This window comes from Peromyscus californicus, unplaced genomic scaffold (assembly GCF_007827085.1).
Source record: "Peromyscus californicus insignis strain IS unplaced genomic scaffold, ASM782708v3 Scaffold_1__1_contigs__length_55948999, whole genome shotgun sequence".
Taxonomy (NCBI): domain Eukaryota; kingdom Metazoa; phylum Chordata; class Mammalia; order Rodentia; family Cricetidae; genus Peromyscus; species Peromyscus californicus.
In genome coordinates this window covers 28,402,608-28,423,360 of record NW_026294492.1, presented here as the reverse complement: position 1 = coordinate 28,423,360, position 20,753 = coordinate 28,402,608, and the positions used below count along the sequence as shown (strand labels likewise).

Genomic DNA, 20,753 nt, shown 5'->3' with positions numbered 1-20,753 from the left:
TTTCTGTATGCTGTGAATATGTGTTGCTCGGATTAGTTGATAAATAAAGCTGCGTTGGCCTCTGGAAGGGCAGGATAAGGTTAGGTGGTGCATTCAAACTGAAGAGGAGCTGATGAAGGGTGGAGTCAGGGGAGACGCCAGCCTGCCGCCCAAGGAGCAACAAGATGCCAGCAGACCATTAACACCGAGGCCACCTGGCAACATATAGATGAATAGAAATGGGTTGAGTTTAGTTATAAGAGGTGGCTAACAAGAAACCTGACCCATAGGCCATACAGTTTGTAAGTAATACAAGCCTCTGTGTGTTTACTTGGGACCAAGCGGCTGCAGGATGTGGATGGGAGAGATTCATGCAACCGCAGGGGCCTGGCAGGATCAGAGAAACTTCCCTCTACAATTGTCATTGGTCTCTGCCCTGAATTCTTTGTTATAACTTACTCTGTGGTTGATGCCCTTCCATGATCTGATAAAGAAACCATACTTAACTGTATAACTCAGCAGGCTCAGGGAAACAGGGATTGCCCAATTGGAGGAGAGTCCTAAAAGGTCTGTTTTTTCTTTTGTCCCAATTCTGACAGATGGAGGAAATAAGGGTTTGGGACCTGGGATGCCTAATGGGGATCAGAAAACCACCTAGTCTGGAAGAGCCATGGTCTAATGAGACATCTCTCTCCCCACCGGGAATTTCTCCTTAGGATAATCCCATCACATCCAATCCTGCTGGGAGGCCAGGCAGCTTTGAGCTAGAATCTAGTTTTAAATTCTATGGAACTTCCTTAGAGAAAGTAGGAGATCGAGATCCTGAGCAACGAGAGGGTACGGTGAGCATAGGACATTATTTTGTGCTCCATATCAAATGCGACAGGTCAAAAGAATGAGCAGCTTTCACTGGCCAATCTCAGGGGACACGAAATACAATCACATGATGATGATTTGTCACGTCTGGTGGATAATAGCATATAATATTTTAAAGAAAAAAAATGAGTGAGTCCACAGTCCACATTAAAAACAACAGTACAGGGGGCGTGGGGGAGCCACTAACGTGGAAGGAACGACACAATAGGAAAAATTATAATTTTGCAGCTACAGTTTGCCCTGTTTCTGTAGCATCCGAATCTGTGATGCTACTAATCTGCAATTAAAATACCGGGAAACAATTTGCAGCTGTACTGAACTTGCATGTGGTTGCTTGCTTGTCATTGTTTCCTCAACAACAGAGGGGAGCAGCTACTTACACATTGCTAGGTACTGAATGAATCTAGAGATGACACCATGATACTAGAAGACGCCCACAGGTTATATGCAGACACGGTACCATGGTACACAAGGCACTTGAACAGCTTGTAGATTTTGGTACCCTGAGAAGCACGGACTAATGTCTTATTTGCGAAGCCAGGATGGGCAATGGGTCTTAGAATGGCTGAATAAGCATTACTGGAGAATAAGTTACTCAAGCTGTTTAAAGTATCACCCTGCTTGCTAATTAATTCCACATACCTTGGCCCCGGAAAAGTATATTATACTAGCCAAACAATCAAATTTGGTATCGGCAACAATTAAAGAAACTGGCAGTACAGCCCTTTGATATGGCCATTGTACTATATGACACCATGGAGATTTGATGATATAACCTGTCCTTTCCCAAATGTTTAAGTTGAGGGCCTGGAGTGATGGCTCAGTGGTTGAGAGCACACGCTGCTCTTGCAGAGGACCTGAGTTTGGTTCCCAGCACCCACATGATGGCTCACAACCGTCTGTAACTCCAGTCCCAGGGGTTCTGATAGCCTCTTCTGGCCTCTATGAGCACCAGGCACACACATAGTTCACGTAGGTAATATGCAGGCAAAACACTCATATACATACAATAAAAATAAATAAATATATCTTTAGAAATATGTACTGAAGATGAATCCAATCACTCACAAAAGAACTTGGCCCCATTTTGGGTCAATACTGTAGGATACACTACTAGATAACTGGCCTAGACTTCATAGATGTTATTATTATTCATGATGACAAGATGTGACATGCTAGGGGAATTAAAAGAGACTGAAAGGACATGACAACTAAATGATAGGTATAATAGGATCATAACACAGGTCCAAGAAAAAAAGGGAATAAATTATTATAAGGATGTGAATAAGAACTCTTTAGTAGACAAATACCATGACAGGCTCCTAATAACTCAGTTAAGAACTAGGCCTCAGTTTCTGCATCTTGAAACTGGACAGACAGTTTCTGAGGAAGCCATGAGCAAAAGGCAATCACCCACCTGTGCCCCTGACAGTAAGGATGAGGAGAATTGCATGTACTAGGTCTGGGCCAACTCCCCTCGACCCCCCAGGTACCTCAAGGCAATAACCAAATAAGGACAAAGCATGGGATTTGTCCAGACTTGCCCAAGAATGGAAAAGCTATAGCCTTAGCCGACTCCTGCTAGCCCTAACCAATTAGAAACGTACTAATATGATTGCCACTGGTATAAGCCAATCATAGATAAAATTATCTAACTGACCCTGAAACTCCCCTTAGCTGTGCTTAAAAGGAGCTTACAAGTCCCTCTGTACATTTTCTATGTACAGGTGAATGACTTCACATGCACGCTGGTATAATAAATGCTCTTGTTGATTGCATTGTGACTGGTGGTCTTTTATGGGACTTCTTGCAGACCCTAACAGTTACATTAATGTTCACTTTCAGATGTGGTACTGTGATAGTTACTCAGGAAAACGTTGGAGCTCCTAGAGACATGTGGGACAGTACTTACAGATGAAATGTCAAGGATGTTTGCAGCACTTTCCAGAAAAGTTATCTTTAAATGATAGATATACAAGTAGGTAAAAACAAAAACATTACCAATTAAGGATGGGTATTCACTGTGCTACCTTTTAAATTTCCTGTTATGTTATTTTCAAAATAAAGGACTGGATTGGAGAAATAAAAATGGGAGAAGCAGTTCATGGTGGCTCAGGGAGAGCTGGTTACCTTTCCAGTGTGAAACTATGTTACTGGAGTTTTGAGAGGAAGAGAGGGGGTCAGAATTATTATCTGTAAGACTTCCATGGTGCTAGAGAGTTGAGCTGAATAGTGTGAAGCAATGAATTGAACAAAAATTCGTAATAATCTAAAATAAAATTGTGACTCATTCTTTCCCTCCTGTGCTGCCTCCTATCCATCTCCCAGAGAGCTCAAGGAAAAATGTTCTAGATATGGGGTCCATCTGGCCCACCTGAAGGACTAGTTTTGTTTTTTTAAAAAAACCAACTTGATAAACCTGATTCAATTTACTCAAAGTTGGACTGGACTTTCAGACAACCATGATACAGTTAAAATGAGCAGCGGATGCACTATCTCCAGATTTGACTTTGTAGTGATTTTTCATGTAATTATAGTTGGTTTTAAATACTCAGCGCTGGTTACTGTTTGAGAAAGGTCAGAGGCACAACAAAACCCAGTATCAGAGCTTTATTAGGAGGGATGGGCGGGGGGTGGGGGGGGGGGTGGGGATGACACAGAAGAGAGCATCCAGGCCTGGGAAGAGGCACAGGCAGAGAGAGAAAGAGAGAGAGTGGGGGGCAGAAAGAGAGAGGCGGAGTCTGTGTCCAGCTTTTTAAAGATTCCCCTGCACACGCACAGGTGGGCTTACGGAGCAACGCCATGCATGCACAGATTGCATGACGCTGCTGCATGCATTTGCGCAATCACGCAGCGCCCTGATAGCGTAAGAAGGAAGACCCCTTACTTAGCTACTGAACTGCGCATATGCGGTCATATAGCTGGAGTGGCAGAATCCTAACAATTATTATCCATTAGTTCACAGTTCTCGTTTTTGGAATGAATGCTTCATATATTTCTGAAATGAGGTGGGTTATAATATGCAAAAACTAAAAGCAACTGAGACTACATTCGATCCTGGTGTTACCTCGGAGGTCTGTCTTCAGGGTGTGACCATTACCTGAGATGATGAAGGACTCTCTCCATCTGGGCAGCGATAAAGACTGAACACCATTAGCGTAACTTCCTTTGTACCCGGACTGCCCAGCGACTTTCCGGACAAGTATTTTCCCTCCTGAATTATCCAGCACACCACTATGAAAAGAAGAAAAACAAACTTACACAGAAGAAGGTGTAGAAATACTGCCTGACACCAACACACCTGTCTCTGTCTTTGCTCAGACACAGGAAAGGTTAAGGGAAAGTTTGCTTCGGCTTGCAGCCCGATCCCCAAGCATGATGTTTCCACCCCTGGACTTGGGACCTGGTCTCCAGGTCAAATGTCCTTTTCTTCTTGGCTCTTATGACTCAATTTTCTTATTTCCCAGCTTCCCCATTCTTATTCTTTTGTTGTGTATTTCTGGTCTTGTCTTTTAAAAAATTAATTAATGAATTAAATAAGTTAATTATTTTTTAATTAATTAATTCTTTTTTGATTACTTACTTATTTTTTTCTTTTTTAGACAGGGTTTTGCTGTGTAAATCTGGCTCACTATGCAGAGCAGGCTGGCCTCAAGCTCAGAAATTGGCCTGCCTCTGCCTCCTGAGTGCTGAGATTAAAGGTGTGTGCTACCACATTTAGCCTTTCCTTTTTCCTCCACCCTAGTTTTAAACCCTATGGAACTTCCTTAGAGAGGTTCTCTGTTTGTGGAAAATAAGTTAATAGCATCCCGAATTCCTATTTGTCCCTTCAGACCTCTCTATTCATCCTCCCAATGGGTAGTGATACCTCTTTCTGAATAGTTTTTCTGCTCTCTCAGACATTGGTCCAAGGAAACCACTCCAGTCCCTCCTTCCTTCCTGCTCTTCCTCCCTCCCTCCCTCCCTCCCTCCCTCCCTCCCTCCCTCCCTCCCTGCCCCCCCCCTCCCTCCTTCCTTTCTTTCCTTCTTCTGAGACAAGGTTTCCCTATGTGTCCCAGGCTAGCCTCAAAGCGCATTACTTAAGCCAAGCTGGCCTTGAACTCCTAACCCTCTTCCCGTCTCCCCCTCTACGCCTGGCTTTCTGATGGTTTTCCACGCTCTTGTTGAGTCTCTGTTTGTAGGTCTCACTTTGTTGCTCAGGTTGGCTCTGGACTCCTGAACTCAAGCAGTTCACCTGCCGCAGCCTCCTGGGGACCTCAGACTACGGCGTGTGCCGAGTCTGAACATTAACCTTCCCACTAGTTCTTTGAAGTAAAACTTGGTGCCTGACAATTTCTAATTTGGCTTTGAGGATCTCACAGAATGAATTCAGTCACTTGAAGGAGCAGGATAAAATTATTAACAGTGCATGAAGAAGAGGAGGAAGAAGCGGAGGAGAAAGAGGAAAAGAAATGGATTCCCTCGAAGGCTGAAAATTGTTCCTTGATTTCTCGGATCTTTACCAGGTTTTACACCCTGATGTGTAGGGACTGACATATCCATCTGTTAGGCACAAGGCCCACCCCTAGGTCCTAAATAGCACTTTGACAATGTCATTACCTTGCTCTGGAGTCTACCATGGCTCTTCTGGGTATCTGTAATTTATGGCATATGAATAAAAAGTACAAGGATTTGTTCCCATCAACACAGATCCTTCCCTCCAGGGGCGAGGCTGCCATTTCCTGCCCTCCTTACTCCACAGTGACTCAACAACTTTCAACACTCCAATTCCCCGATGGCCACGGAGAACGTGATAATAGCACTTGACATGTAAAACACTTAATGGCTTTAAAATCATCTCACACATGTCTCACTGCGTCTTCCCAGCGAACTTCAGAGCTGTGGTGCGGGAAGAAGGCTGTAACTCCCTGCTCCTTAGAAACAGGCTGTGCCAATGAGTCACTCAAGATTTTGTAACGAGTGCTTTGCGACCGGGATTTGAACGCAGGCGGGTCTCACGGATCTCAAACCCTGAGTTTGTCCCTGAGTCTGTCCCCAAGTTTGGGGTATTTCTTAGGGTTCAAGAGCACAAACACCACCCCCTTCTAATACCTTGTCACTTCCTGTAGCCTTTACTGCCCCACCATGGGGTCGGGCTAGCCTCTGTTTGCTGACCCACCTCACCACCCCATTCACAGGGCTCACATTGTGCCGCTGCCTTCTCTGGGTCCCTTTACTACCCCTGCCCTTCCTCACAGGGAGCCTGACACCATCTTGCTTCCGCCACCATCTTAGACTTTTGTTCTTATAACATTCTTGGTGATTTATTGTCTTCTACTATCTCTAAAGATTTCTGGAATTAATTTTGTTTCTTAGACCAACAAAAAAAATGAAAAACAAACTTAAAAGTTATTGTTATGTGTATAGGTGTTTTGCCTGCATGCATGTATGTGTACCATGTGCATGCCTGGTGCCCACAGGGGCCAGAAGAGGGAGGGCATCAGGATACTTCAGAACTTCCTGTCTGTCTCTCCCTCCCTCTCTTCTCCCCTCCCTCCCTCCATCTCTCTGTCTCTGTCAGTCTCTCTCTCTCTCTCTCTCACTTTCTTTTCTTTCTTTCCTAAATCAAAGGTAATTAGCTGAGCAGGGACTCATATTTCATGAGCCTTCCTGATCCCCTTTGCATGGATTAACCAATCATGTCATTGTGAAGTTGAGCTCCATCAGCTGGATGAGATGCAGTCACGATCCATGTCAGGGATAAAAATAATGGAGCCACATTGGCCCTGGTGTGTAGCTAGCCCGATTTGGCTTCTGGCACATCCTTTTTACAATAAGAATTGAATTTGTGTGTTATTTCTATTTTTATTTTATTTTAATTTTTTGGTTTTTGGAGATAGGATTTTTCTGTGTAGTTTTGTTTCTTGTCCTGGATCTCTCTCTGTAGACCAGGCTGGCCTCAAACTCACAGAAATCCTTCTGGCTCTGCCTCCTGAGTGCTGGGATTAAAGGTGTGTGCCACCACCGCCTGGCTACTGATGTTATTTCTAACACCAGCCAAGCCTGATGACCAGAGAAAGAACCCAGAACCCATGTAGGAAAAAAAACTGCACGAAGTGGTGTGCATTTGTAGTAAGGACTTCTATTGAGAGACGAGAGGCGAAGTCTGTGGAGTCCCCTTCAGGCCTTCAGAGTAGCTCATGGGCCAGCTAGCCTGAATTACGCAGGATGGCAGAAACAAGAGAGACCCCCTCCTCAATAAGGTGGAAGGACAGAACTCCTCCAAATTGTCTTCTGGGCTCCACCCACAATACATGCCATGTGTGTGCCTCCCCCATAAATGAATGAATAAATGAATGAATGAATGATTTAATTAATTAACTAATTAATGGTCAGTTTGAGATGAGCCTGAGCCCAGATAGGATGCCTCAGTGTGATCAATATCCCTTTGTTTTGAAAGACTGAAATAAGTCACTCATGAGAACACAGCTATTCATGATATGGTATATGAATATTAAATCCCTGAATTCAAGTTAGCTGGAATGTTTGAGCCCAAGTCTGTTCTTGCCCACCTGCTGTTCTGACGGTGGGAGGCAACTCTGGCAGGGGAGGGACTGAGGTTCCCCCAGAGCACTCTCCCTTGGTGGTACATCTCAAATCTTGCTTCCTGAAAAACAGATTCTCTTTGTGCAAAACAAAGCTAACAACATCCCGAATTCCTGTTTGTCACTTCAGACCTCTCTATTCATCCTCCCAATGGGTAGTGATACCTCTTTCTGAAGAGTTTTTCTTCTCTCTCAGACATGGGTCCAAGGAAACCATAATGACTTCGGGTTGCTCAAAAACAAGCAGGGAGTCTTGTTTTTGGCTCATCTGTATTTTTTTTTCACTGACTTCTTAACATCCCACTGGGCACACGGGGCTTGTTCCTTGTTCCCCGGAACATCCTTCTCATTTTTCCCTTTAGGCGTGTGTCCATTCTTCATAAAGCCTTTTCTGGTCAGGACTCCTGCAGAGTAGACATACACCCCCCTCACTCCGTACACCGAGTGGTGCTGGGCCCCTCTAGTTCTTGTGGAAGTGTGTGTGTGACCTGAGGCTCTGGGTTAGAAGTCAGGGGACAGGGAGGTACTCTACTTTCTTCGTTGAAGCTGTGACTGAGTTCAAAGCACACCGTTACTCTTGTCGTCCTCCCCCAGTTCCAAAGTGACAGCTGGACGAGTGGTACCACCCGTCACTCTCCTTTGTCTCCAGTGCATCACCATAGCTCTGATATGTGTCCCCCCCCCCCCCCCACAAACTCTTGGTCATCCCTACCCATTTCCTTGCTCAGCACAGGTAGGAAAAAAATGTGCTATACAGGATCAGGAACTTTCTTTTCTTTGCCATGGTCATGAAAGAATACAATTCCTCCTCCTCCTCCTCCTCCTCCTCCTCCTCCTCCTCCTCCTCAGGGGGAAGAACACTTAGCTTAATATCTGCTTCCACAACGCGTGTCTATTACCTGCATTTTCATTCTTCCTTATCCCCTAATATTTAGCCCTTTTTTATTCTCTTTTCTACATGTAATGTTGTACCCACACGTCCATATGTTATTGGCCAGATTCAGAACATGGTTTTTAATTTTTGGTGGTGGATCCATACATAACAATACACTCAGTAGTGAAATCATAGAATCTGTAGAATCGGATGTGATGTGCCACAGCGGCCATTCCAAATGACTATTCTAACTCTACACACGCTGACAGAATTGTAAAGTTTTGGGGGTCTGGTTAATTATGATGTGTGATTTTTTGTTCTCGTTTGCAATTTTTTAAATAATAAAATTTAAAGTAAAAACATGGTGGGGGGATATGTTAGTCAAGTTGTGTAAGGGTGCTGTGAAAGCAGACACAGGGTCATGCATGACTTCTGGGACAATTTTGCAAACGGAATGCAGGAGGCTCAGCTAGATTTGTACATTTTTGCTTGCTAATTACCACAACCCTGCACCAGAGGCTCCCCCACGGCACTTTGATCACTGGTTGTTGAGTGGGTCACAGCCACCCACCTGTGAACCGCGGCGCCACACACGCTGGAGTAAGACGCGTAGACGCCAGTACCGTAAACGTGGTATTTGGGGTCCTGGCATCCTGCTGGACATTTCACCATGAACTCAGGATTGATGATCTTCTCAGCTTTGACATCACAGTTGATCTGAGGCACAGCTGGGAATACAAAATGAGGTCAAAATTACTCCCCTGTGGTGTCAGCTTATATATGAGGTGACACTGTTAGGTCATAAGTATTCATTTACGTAATCTCTTAAAGTCTAATCTGAATTGACCCTGTATCCATTCCTTCCTTATAATGAGGGTAAAGGCATAGCAAGGATGTTCCTCAGACCAAAAGAATGATGGCATCCATTGCCTTTAACATGCTAAAACGAAAACAAAAACAAAAACAAAAAAACAAACAAACAAAACAAAAAACAAAAGTAAAGGCCGACTCCTATTCTTGTTGGAGAACTAATTAATTGAAAATAATTCTGAGAAAAGAACCACCTCCCTCCATCAAAATGTGATCTGGAATCAAGGGAAGGAGGAAACTACTGGTTTTCCAGGTGCTCTGTGATTTTCCCCGGGAAGAGAAAAACTCTTAGAGGAGGCAGGAAAGACGTTCCGGGGAAAGACAGACAAGAGGAGCTTGGGTTGGAGAGCCAAAGATAACTGAGGTAAGGTGGCTTGGGCAGCAAAAGGGGAGAGAAGTGGCTAGGTGAGGCCCAGCCAGGCCAGGGGGATCGAGCTGTTGTGTTCTGTGCCAGATGTGGGAAGACATGTCAAGTCTTTGGACAGCGGAAGTTATATTCAAAGTGACCTTTTTGTTTGGGTCCTAGAGGAGTTCTTTGGCCTAGATGTTAGATGTTGGGTTGCTATAGGACCCATCTTTTGCCTCTGAAGTGGAAAAGCTGGTCCTCCCCATTGAGCATCCAGGGGAGTGTATCCATTCCCGTCTCCTGCCTCTTGCTCTTTGTCACAGCTACAGGAAGGCCTCCGGGATGAGAAAGCTTGCCTGAGGACAAGGTACAAAACATGTTTTGATGACAATGTCGGAAAAGGGGTTGGATGCTTCTTCTCTGCAAAGATTTTTTTTTCCCTCAAAAAAGAAAGGTTCTCTCAAGTCACAGCTGCGTAAACGGTGGGTTGCACAGGTCTGTGAGTTCAAGGACAGCCTGGTCTGCACAGTGAAATCTTTTCTCAAAAAAGGCAAAAGAGAGAAAGAACATGAAGTTGGGTGGCAGTGGAGAAAGAATATGGTAAATTTTATTTTATTTATGGGTGACTGCATGAATGCTCATGTCTGTGTACATGTATATATATATATATATATATTTTATATATATATAAAATGTGTGTGTGTGTGTGTGTGTATGTGTGTGTGTGTTTTCATATGGTGGAGGAGGTCAGAAGAGGGTACTGGATCTCTTGCAGTTGGAGTTACAGGTGACTGTGAGCCACTCAGTGTGGGTGCTGGGACCCAAACTCAGGCCCACATGATTGAGCAGTAAAGGCTCGTAATTGTCAAACCATAGTCCAAGCCACCGTCCTTCATGTTTACATGTAGCTCTCAGTATGGATAATTACAAAATTCAAATGTTGACCAACTCTGTAAAGTGTTGAAGATTCTCTATAGTATCAAATATTTAGATAAGATTTAATTTCTTTCTTTTTTGGGGTTGGGTGGGTGGGGTTTTTGAGACAGGTTTTCTCTGTGTAGTTTTGGTGCCTGTCCTGGAACTCGATCTGTAGACCAGGCTGGCCTCGAACTCACAGAGATCCACCTGTCTCTGCCTCCCAAGTGCTGGGATTAAAGGTTTGCGCCATCACTGCCCGGCAAAATTTAATTTCTTTAAATGTAAAAAAAATAACCAAGCATGTCCATCTCATTAACATGCAAATTTGCTTCTGTCACTAATAAATGGTAAAGTGATGTGACTCCCAAAGAATTGCTCTAAAATAATTTTATGGTTATTAGTAAGTATATTATATATATATATATATATATATATATATATATATATATATATATATATATATATATATATATTTTATTTTATTTTGGTTTTTCGAGACAGGGTTTCTCTGTGTAGCTTTGCACCTTTCCTGGAACTCGCTTTGGAGACCAGCCTGGCCTCGAACTCACAGAGATCCGCCTGGCTCTGCCTCCCGAGTGCTGGGATTAAACGCGTGCGCCACCACCGCCCGGCTATTTATATATCTTTTTCTGTACACCTGTATACCCAGGAGACGTGAAAATTTCTGACCCCAAATGGGTTGTGAGTGGGAGTTTAAGAAGCTTGCCCTAAAGGCCTGTTGTGCTGTTGGTGCCGGCCATTAATCCCGGCATCCAGAGGCAGAGGCAAATCGGTCGTTATGACCAGCTTGTTCTACACAGCAACTTCCAGGTCAGCCAAAGCTACATAGTGAGTGAGCCTCAGTCACAACAAACAAGCCTGCCCAGGGGACTGTCCAGGTAGGAATGCGTTCAGTTCTGGGTCCTGTCTTGAGAAGAGATTCCAAACATGATTCTAAAACATAAACGCAGTCCAGCGCGAGCATGCTCCCACGGGTGCTGGAAAACACGAGGTGGGAGTCAGGATTGACAGAAAAGGGTCACTGAGCCGCTAGAAGGAAGAATTCAGAGGGGAGGGGTCCTTTGTCTCCGCTAGCAGCGCGGTTGTGTGAGCCGTGACACGGGAGGGGGGCGCTGTACTGGAAGAGTCAACTTGCCAGAGAGGTAAATTTGCCAAGAACTTTCTAGGAACCGATGCTACCCTGGTCGGAATGGGCTGTCACCCGAAGCGATGAACCGGCCTTTGGTGGAAGTCCGCAAACAGAACGGTTGTAAGGGGGGGGGGGGGGTTCTCTCGTGGGTAGGAGGTGGAATTAAACCCCTCCCGGTGCGAAGAGCCTGTGATTACACTCAGAGATCCGGGAGCTTTGCCAGGCCACCCACCCTCTTGAGTTACTGAGATGCTCTCCGAGTTGTTAATGCTTTCCAGCTGTACCCCAAAGCGCCTGCTCCTCCCCCTCCTTAACCCTGATGTAACCGAAGGGAGCAGTTACGTTTCATTCAAGTTGGAGAGAGAGAGAACGGAACTTGAACTCCTGCTCCTCCCCGCCCTCCACCCCCTTCCCACAAGCTTTGCCATTCAGGGCTAGGCCGGCATGGCTCTCCTCCTGGGAGCCAGGGTAGGGCTTGATCACAGGCTTCAGCAATTTGTGGTCTACATTTAGAACGGGAGCTCCGTGCTTAAAAACATTTCGTTCCATCCTCCCCACCAAAGTTACTTCTTTTTAACCTTTTGTTCTTTTAAACTCTGATACCCAAGGCTGGGCTTTACTATTTTGAATCTTAGAGTATACTTTTTTTTTTTTTTTTTAAGGCACTTTGGCAGTGAAGATGTCCATGTTGTCTCCCCGGATGTTGCCTGGTCCCTGAATGTAACTGGGGTGCTCAACTCCCATTTTCTCCACAGATTACTCCTAAATACATCTCCTCCCCTAGACAGGAAGAAAACAGCGGACTCCTGGGTCTTGGTTATTTGAAATAGGAGATAGCAAACCCTGTGGATTGGGATTACGTGTGGATGACACTTCAACACTCTGAGATTTGGGATCTTTCGGAAGGCTAACCAAGTCTTTTGGAGTGGAATAAGTGAAGCCAAATCTGGAAATCTATTGAATGCTCAGGGTATTTACATAGTGCATGCTGTAGGATTTTCCATGATATCTGTGGCTAGAAAGACCAACAGAAATGCCCTATGGGAATACTTTGCATCAATCTAATCAACTTTTTCTTTAAGGGACATTTTAGCTGTTATTGTTCTCTCTCTCTCTCTCTCTCTCTCTCTCTCTCTCTCTCTCTCTCTCTCTCTCTCAAAATACGCCCAGGAAATATTTCAAACACAGTATGTCCCCAACCTGATGAGCAAAGTTGGGTGGCTGAAATAATTTCGTCCCAGGGGACGAGACAAATGAAGTGCAGATGCTCGCACAACTTTGGAAAAACAGGGAGAGATGGCAGAGTGTGGCTAAAGGTCAAATAGTTGTTAAATTTATACAGAAAATGAAGCCAGAGAAAGTGAACTAATTAAGTTTTGCAGAGTAGTTGCCAAGATCATTGGAAAGCGTAGTCAGTGCCCAGCTAGGAAAAAACAAGCCATTTTGTATTTTTTTCTGACAGCAATTCTTTGAGTAAGTGAAAATTACTTTTCTAAAATTTCTTCATGGTATTCTCCCTGTTGCTTGTGAAGAGATCTGTTTTCTTGCGACGGATCTTATCCGACTCTACTTGGCGACGAATGAAATGACCTATCTTTGCTTTGTGAGTGGGTTTTACCGTCACAATACACAACTTACATTCATTCGTATACCTTCTCACTCTCAGCTCTGGGTTTTATCCACAAAATACACGGAGTAGACGTCTTTAAAGGGGAGAATCAGCGAGGCAGACCCCGCAGCATCCTGCTTGGGTGTGAGGGCACATCAGACACCCAACAAAAGCTGTTTCTACTGTTATCCCCAGGAACGCACTTAGAAGTTCGAGAAACATTTCTTCCCAAGAGCACTCAAAGAAAGCAAGACAAAAGCCTCCCTCATCTTGCTGGTGAGGGGGAAGCCACGGAGACACAGGACAGAAGTCACTGACATCAGGGGCCTCCGGAGATGCTTCCCTAGCGCAGCGGGCTGGCAGCTCGGGCCTGACGGCTTTTGTTTCCGCTTTCTCCCAGCTCCTTCTGATGGGTCCTAAGGCTACCTACCTTGCTTCCTAAAGTCACCATCATGTTCACACCACAGCATCTCAGTGCCAGCCACAAATTCCTTCCCAGAGGCCCTAGGAATCAGCCCTGGGACAAGACGTCAGGTTCCCGTATGTCACCTGTATTATCACAGATGTCCCATTTCAGAACAGAAAACTGATGGTCTGAGCCAATATTTTAATGTACAATTATGGTCTTCGAGGAGGAAGCCAGGCAGAGTCATGCACACCTGTAATCCCAGCACTCAGGAGGCAGAGAAAGGAAGATCCCAAGTGAGAGACCAGTCTGGACTACACAGCGAGACCCTGTCTCAAAGGCAAAACAAAATCTTTAGAAAGAGAGAGAGAACTGTTAAGTGTTCGTGCTGTGCGTGGGCCTCCTGCCTGAGTTAATATGTTGGGTTTTGGCAGGTGTGGTACCCAATAAGCCAGGTATGTGGCAGGCCAAATCAAACTGTACAGAGGCCTCTTATTTTCCTGTTCATCTTTTCCATGATCCCAGCAAAAAAAACCACATTATTCTGGGATAGAATTCCGTGTTAATTAGGGAAAGCCTTTGTAAGCTTGCTCCGAGGCTGCTAATGAGGAAGAATTACTACATAGAAGAGCTTCTGCATGAAATGTTTTACTAAGCTTCATTTTATTGGGCTGTGATATTCAACTAGTTTAAAACTCATGCTTTAAAGAAAATTACACAGAAAGTTATTAGTTTAACGAAGTAAAAAGAACATCAATTTGAAGACAAGCCTGTCCTTCTTGGTCCTGACCCCCAATGGATAGGTCATGTGCGTTCTTTATTTGGGGGTGACTTTGAACGTTATTCTTTTCAATTTTCTTGAACAGTTTTTGATGACGTCGAGTTTGCTCCAAAAATTATCAGTAGCTTTTTGTCGCCTTTAGGAAAAGTTTAAAGATCGTTGGGACCTTTTCACGATCCCTTCTAAAGGATCTCTGGGCTTGTCAATACTGTGTTTCACTTTCCTACATGCACACCATCTTGAAACATGGCTCGGAACACTGCTCATAGCTGAACTCCATTCTCCCCACCCCATCTGATTAACCGCTACGACATTTTTCAAGATCTTAGTTCTGCTTGGGTCACCATTCATCTAGACTATAAACTTCAAGAGGACAGGAATTTCTTTGGTCCATTTTGTTCACTGATGTTCAGTGGAATATTGAATGAATGAAACAATTCATTTGAAAATCCTGTTTGTTTTTGTTTTTTTAACTTCTGATTCTGCTGCTTCTCCTTATACCAAGCCTGGTTCAGGACACGTTTCATGTCTGGACTGCTAATGTAATTGCCTACTGTCCTGGACTTTTCTGTGCCAGCCCAACCCTTTGTCCCCATCCTTTCTTTAGGAACATCGTGGTGAGACTTGGGGAAAAAACATGTAATCAGATTTTATCATTTTCCTGGTCAACAGTTCTCAGTGGCTTCCTCCTGGCCTCAGACTAGTGTCCAGCCTCTTTGGCTCCAAGGGATTGAAGGATTTGATCCCCACATTTCTGCTTCATTTCTTACCACAGTTACGTGGATGGTGAGAAGGTTCCAGATAGAAAAGGTCTAGGAGAATGAAGCACCAGGGTTAGGATTTTGATGTAGGACTAGTCTCTGTGGTTTGGAGAACATGACAAAGCATGTGGGCTTGGAGGAAAGTGAGTGAGGAGAAGATGTCAGTAGGGACCAAAGCACACGGGAACTTCCCAAGTTCAAAGTCCTGCCATGATCAACGCGTCACCTGTGCCTTCACCAGAACTCTTTCTAGGACTGCATAATACTCTTTTCAGTGGAAAAATTGTCTTGAAAAGCCTGCTGAACTATTGAGGACTTACAGGGAGGGGGTGTGTTGTTCTGGCAGGGAAGAGGAATACTGTGGGGTGGCTTGCAGTGTGGGCCACCATCCAAGGGCAGAACATGAGAGAGACAGAGAGGCAGGAAGAATGAGGTCCTGGAAGATCTTCCTCTATGAGGAGGAGCCCACTGTTGGTCCTTAAAAATCTATAGTAATGGGTCAGAATGTGACAGAACGGCAGTTGTAGGGGAGTTCCTTTTTGTAGGCTATAGTAGAACCGTGTCACAGGGGAACAGGACAGGAAGGCCACAAGAACATAAGGACGGCTAGACAGAGACATTCTTGAGGACGTAAGCCTTCAATTCTGCAGAAGCCAATGGAAGAATTCCAGACTGTTTTAAAAAATGGGTGCAGCACTGCTTATGTCTAATGTCTGAGGAATAATAGAGACCCAGCTAATAACCAATGACATCACTCTAAACTTTGAAATTACAGCTGCTCAATGGTAGAGCTGAATCCAAACCCCAATAAGTCTGAATCTAATTCCACTCTACACTCAATTGAGCTGAGATTTTTACTGTGAGTGTGCAGCATGGGGGAGACCCACGGTCACAAAAGATTTGTCAAGAACAATCTACGTAAGAGGCATTCAGAGGAGAGACAAGTACATAATGGAAATCGTTAGGAAGACAATCGAATAAAAGGTATCTGTCCTTTTTGCTTGTTTGGTTTTTTTTTGATACAGAATCTCACTGTGTATCTTTGGCTGGCCCCAACTCACTGTGTAAACTAGGCTGGCCTAGAACTCATAGAGATCCTCCTGCCTCTGCCTCCCAAGTGCTGAGATTAGAGGTGTGCGCCACCATGCTCAACAAAAAATACTTGTATCAATATATAAAGACATGCTCATGCGCTAAGCCCTTTAAAGAGTGTATAAGATGAGTTTTCCTCATCATTGCTTCCTGCCATGTAGAGAAAAATGCCTTTCTCCACGTGAAAGGATGGACAGAAGGATGGACGGAAGGACAGTGAGCTAGGAGTAACAGGTTATCTGTAATTTACCCGTGGCAATATAGCTTTGGGGTGTCTGTCAATGTTTAGGACTCTGAAAATAATCTATTAATGACAAAGAGCCCTGGTACACATTCCTTTACATGATCCTTACAAAACCCTGAAAGACATGTGTCTTCATTTTCCCAAGAACCAAATGACTGCACATGCTTATTTATCGAGCAGGGCCTGAGTCAAGATCTGGCCCTTCTGGTCCTAAAGCCAAAGGTCTGTTAGTTCTACCTAGCTGTGGCCTCTTCCATAACCGAAGTTAAAACAAGCAGTTACTTCTTTAATCTAATCCTCCAGGGCCTTTCTGAATTCAAACATCACACACAGCTATTATTGGGTGAATCCAGGATATGTATAGCTGACATGCTGTATGTACTAGTGTGTGTGTGTGTGTGTGTGTGCATGCACAGACATACACATGCTTCTGTATGCTCCCCCCAAATATATGCAAGGCAAGTCTCCAATGCAATTTTCTTGGTGCTGTTTTCCCGTTATGTTTAAGAACCAGCCACGGCAGGGCTGGTTCACTGAAAATCCGCAGGAGTGTCAGCTCTCCTTCTTACCCACCTATCACAAGGAAGTCTAGATGTGTCATTCACCTTTCTCACGATCTGAAGAAAGCACAGTTAGCAACCTGTGTGGAGAACAACCAGCACTTGGCACGCGGAGTCTCAGAAAGGAGCAAATACTGAAGATTAATTACAAGTTGCTGTATATGAATCTGCCCAAGGAGCTACATTCCTCTTCTACAAAACCCTTCACCCAACGAACTTTTTAGTCTCATCACTGTCCAACGCACTCAATAACCAAGTCCCAGAACAATGACTTCTTCATGCTTAAAGCCATGTGTCTGGAAAGCATCCATCCTCTCAAGGTTGATTGCTGAAGTTTTTCCACACCTCATGTACAAGGTATTCGGACTAACTGATTGGAGTGAATGTATAAATTAAAGGCTGCACATTTCACCCCAAGTTAAGCCTATTTCAACAGTCTCCACTGTAATGGAACTATTTCAAAATGAGGTTTCTGCACGCCCGTGGAGAACATCTTCTTCCCTTTGCTGACTGTTGTCTCTGTAACGTTGATGTCCTGTTCAGGAACCCCTCAGGAATAGCCATCCTCCAGTCACGAAGGGGCCCTGACCCATTTCTGCTCGTACCCCCCTAAACTCCCCTACACCTAGAGCCTACCCTGCCATCCCACTGTCTCCTGACCTCACTCCACATTTGCTGTCCATGATATTGGCTCAGTGGAGCTAGACAGCTTCCCGACCTCCTCTGTCTGTAAAATTCTTGTTTTTCATGCCTCATTTTGAATCTTCTTTTGTGAAACCACCATGAATCCTATTGTAGACTCCTTATTTGTTATTCTCATGTAGTGGTTACCACATTTTATTTTACGGTAATTTTTGTTGTTCATTTATCTGTGTATTCATCTAACAATTACCTAATGAGCACTAATTATATATCCTTGCTACTATTGGCCTTTTGGGGAAGACAGACTATATTAAAATAATATGTGGTAAGACTCAGAGGGCGTATGACATGCAGGAAACATCCAACCTAGTTTTAAGTATGTGCTGGAGGAAGGCATTGGGACCAGGAAAGCCTTTTCTCATAGTTTTGGGGGCAAGAAGGACTATTTCCATTTTGTCTAGTATAAGATTGGATGCTTGCTGAAGTCCAAGCATTCTAAATAGACAGCCAGTGATGTGCTGTGTTTTGTCAATCATAGTGGCTGTCCCCTGGGCAATCTGTCTATCCTGGCACTGCTCTGCCTAAGCTAATCATTTCTGGAACTCCACTGGGGCTCTTCCATGTGTGGAAAAGTCTACTGATGAGATTTTACAACTTAAAAGCTATTCTGCCTCCAGCACAGACACTCTGCCAAGTAGAGATTGTTCTAGAGCCTTTGGTGGCCATAATTTATGTGGAAACGTAAGATGGGTTTATTATAGTAAGGGCTGTAATGCTTATGAGTTGAAAAGCAGGCTTGTTTTGGTTGCATAGCCTATGCATAAATGAAGTTAGCGTCACAATCTACAACCACTCTGTCATTACGTGTAGCCTTCAACAATCAAGAGAAATGGAGCTGCATTGGGGCAATTTGTTAGAAACTGCTTGAGCAGGCTTATGCTGACTGAACCTACCAGGGAGGTGCCTCTGGGTAGGGTTAGATTTATAGCTTCAGAACGTACCAAGAAAATGAGAGCCTTGGAAAAAGTCACCTCTAAGAATAGAGTGTTAAAACTCCCATTAGTACAGCAAGGTAAACTTTACCTTGGACTACATACAGAAAGTTAATTTATTAAGTCACCAACATGCTAATTCTCTCTCTATGTCATTTTTCCTTTCCAGTATTCTAAGACAGTGGCCAAGCTTTTGTATGCTCTTCCCTCTGGAGTTCAAGGTTGCCGCACAGGGGGACAGAGTGGCCCAACAACCCTCCCTCTGTGCTTTGGGAATTATTATCTCTAAGTCTCCCTTTCTTGAAGGAATTGGTTTCTTTCTGCTCAAAGGCAATGAAGGGAAAACAACAAACAAAACAAAATAAATCAAATCAAAACAAAACAAAACAATGCTCCCAGGCTGGGTGAATTGAAGTGGGTCAATAGGTTCCCATGGGGGAAATGTTCCTACTCTCTAGAAGCTTTTGGGCGAGCACTGTCTCAAAGCAGCACCCAGTGTGATATCTCCTAAGGAGAGGCCTGAAGCACAAAGTTTCCCAATCTCTGCCAAGATTTGGTGTTTAGGAAACCATGGAGCTGCCCACCTTCCATGGAAGACAGGCTTGGGTTCTGAACCACTTGGACCATATCCCCGAATCTTCCAAATGACGCCCAAATGTAATAGGGGCTGCAGCAGTGGGAAGGGGGGTGGGACGTGGGGAGGGGAGGGAGCCACTGTAAATAAGGAATTTGAATTCCCAGCCCTCTCTCTACCTCCATGAGTGCCAGTTTGGAGTCAGCCTTGATTTAATTTAGAAAATCAAGTCATCAGCCAAACTCAGTAGGATTAAAAAATATATATATACCAAATGCGGCTATTCATACGAAAGCAAAGTGTTGGCTTGGAATGAATGGTCACCTATAAACCTGTCTTATAGGTGGGTCTGTGGGACGGCTGTTGCTTATTCCATCTCTGCTTCTCTCTGCAGAGCCTTCCTATAAGATTATCTTCAACACGTGCTTAGTATTGTGTTCTAAATCCAAAGGGTCCCTAGCGAAGCTCAGTCAGATCCATGAGGCCAACCGGAGACCATGGGCCAACCAAAGAGATGGAAGGAAGGTAAAGAGGATGAGAAGAAAAAGAAATGGGAAATCAGGGGTGGCAGAGAAGAGAGAAGAGCTCCCTGCCAAAGATGGTGTTAACACTATGGGCAGGTAGAATAGATGCATACACTGGCAATCTCAGGCCAAACCAAAGGAACCAACACCGGCTCTTCCCCTTCCTGTGCCTTCCTTACATCTCTTCTACCTTACTTTGCTTCCTACTTAGTCAAATCTCGCTCCTTCATCCCTCTTACCCACTGCCAAGTAACTCATCCCTCTGTTCCTACTTCCTCCCGCCATGCCTTACTCCACCTAACTAGAGTTCAAAGGCTGGCTTTGATGACTAGTGGCAGTCCTTAGCGCTTGAGTCTCGGGAGTCGAGGGTAGCATTTGATGTGCTGGAAAGATCTGAAAATTGTCAGATGAGCAACACTAACGAATTGTCTCCCCGTCGTTATTTCAACTCTGCGGGTTGTGAAGACTTTTTGATCTTAAAAAAAAAAAAAAAAAAATCAGCGGTGGAACATGAAAGCTCCCAGAAGAGCAGAGGAAGAGAGGGAACTATAGAGGATCTATCTAGATGGTCCCACATTCAGGTCTACAACCAGCATCGGCCTTGTCTCAGCCTTTCATCCACTGATTCTCGGTGTTAGGAAGCATGTCAGAATCCCCAGCTCATCAGACCACAGATGGCTGGCGTTCCCCTGCAGTTTCTGGTTCCGTAACAAAAGGTTTCAGTTGGTGCTGATATTGCCGGTCTGGGAACTTTGAGAATCTCATCTGCTCTCCCACTGGGCCCTACTTGGTTTGTTCAAAACCTTGGCTTTTATCACTTTACATTTAAAATCCAAGAAGCTCCTGTAAGATAGATTCTGAGATCTCAAACATAAATGTAAGGTGGTCAAGGTGTGTTTGTTTAGTGACAAGGAAGTTGGCCTCTACCTTCGTTCTCTTTGAGAGTATGTTTTCTTGACTGTATTATAGGT

General features: G+C 44.4%; 1 protein-coding gene across 1 annotated transcript in view; it reads right to left on the bottom strand.

Annotated features, from left to right (window-relative positions):
• Nucleotides 1-20,753, bottom strand: part of Vit (vitrin) — a 120,783-nt gene that overhangs the window by 56,116 nt on the left and 43,914 nt on the right. Inside the window, exons 4-5 of the mRNA XM_052746304.1 lie at nt 8,885-9,041; nt 3,956-4,089 (exon numbers count right to left, since the gene is read on the bottom strand). Coding sequence (XP_052602264.1) covers nt 3,956-4,089; nt 8,885-9,041 — 291 coding nt within the window. The remainder of the gene's footprint in view (nt 1-3,955; nt 4,090-8,884; nt 9,042-20,753) is intronic.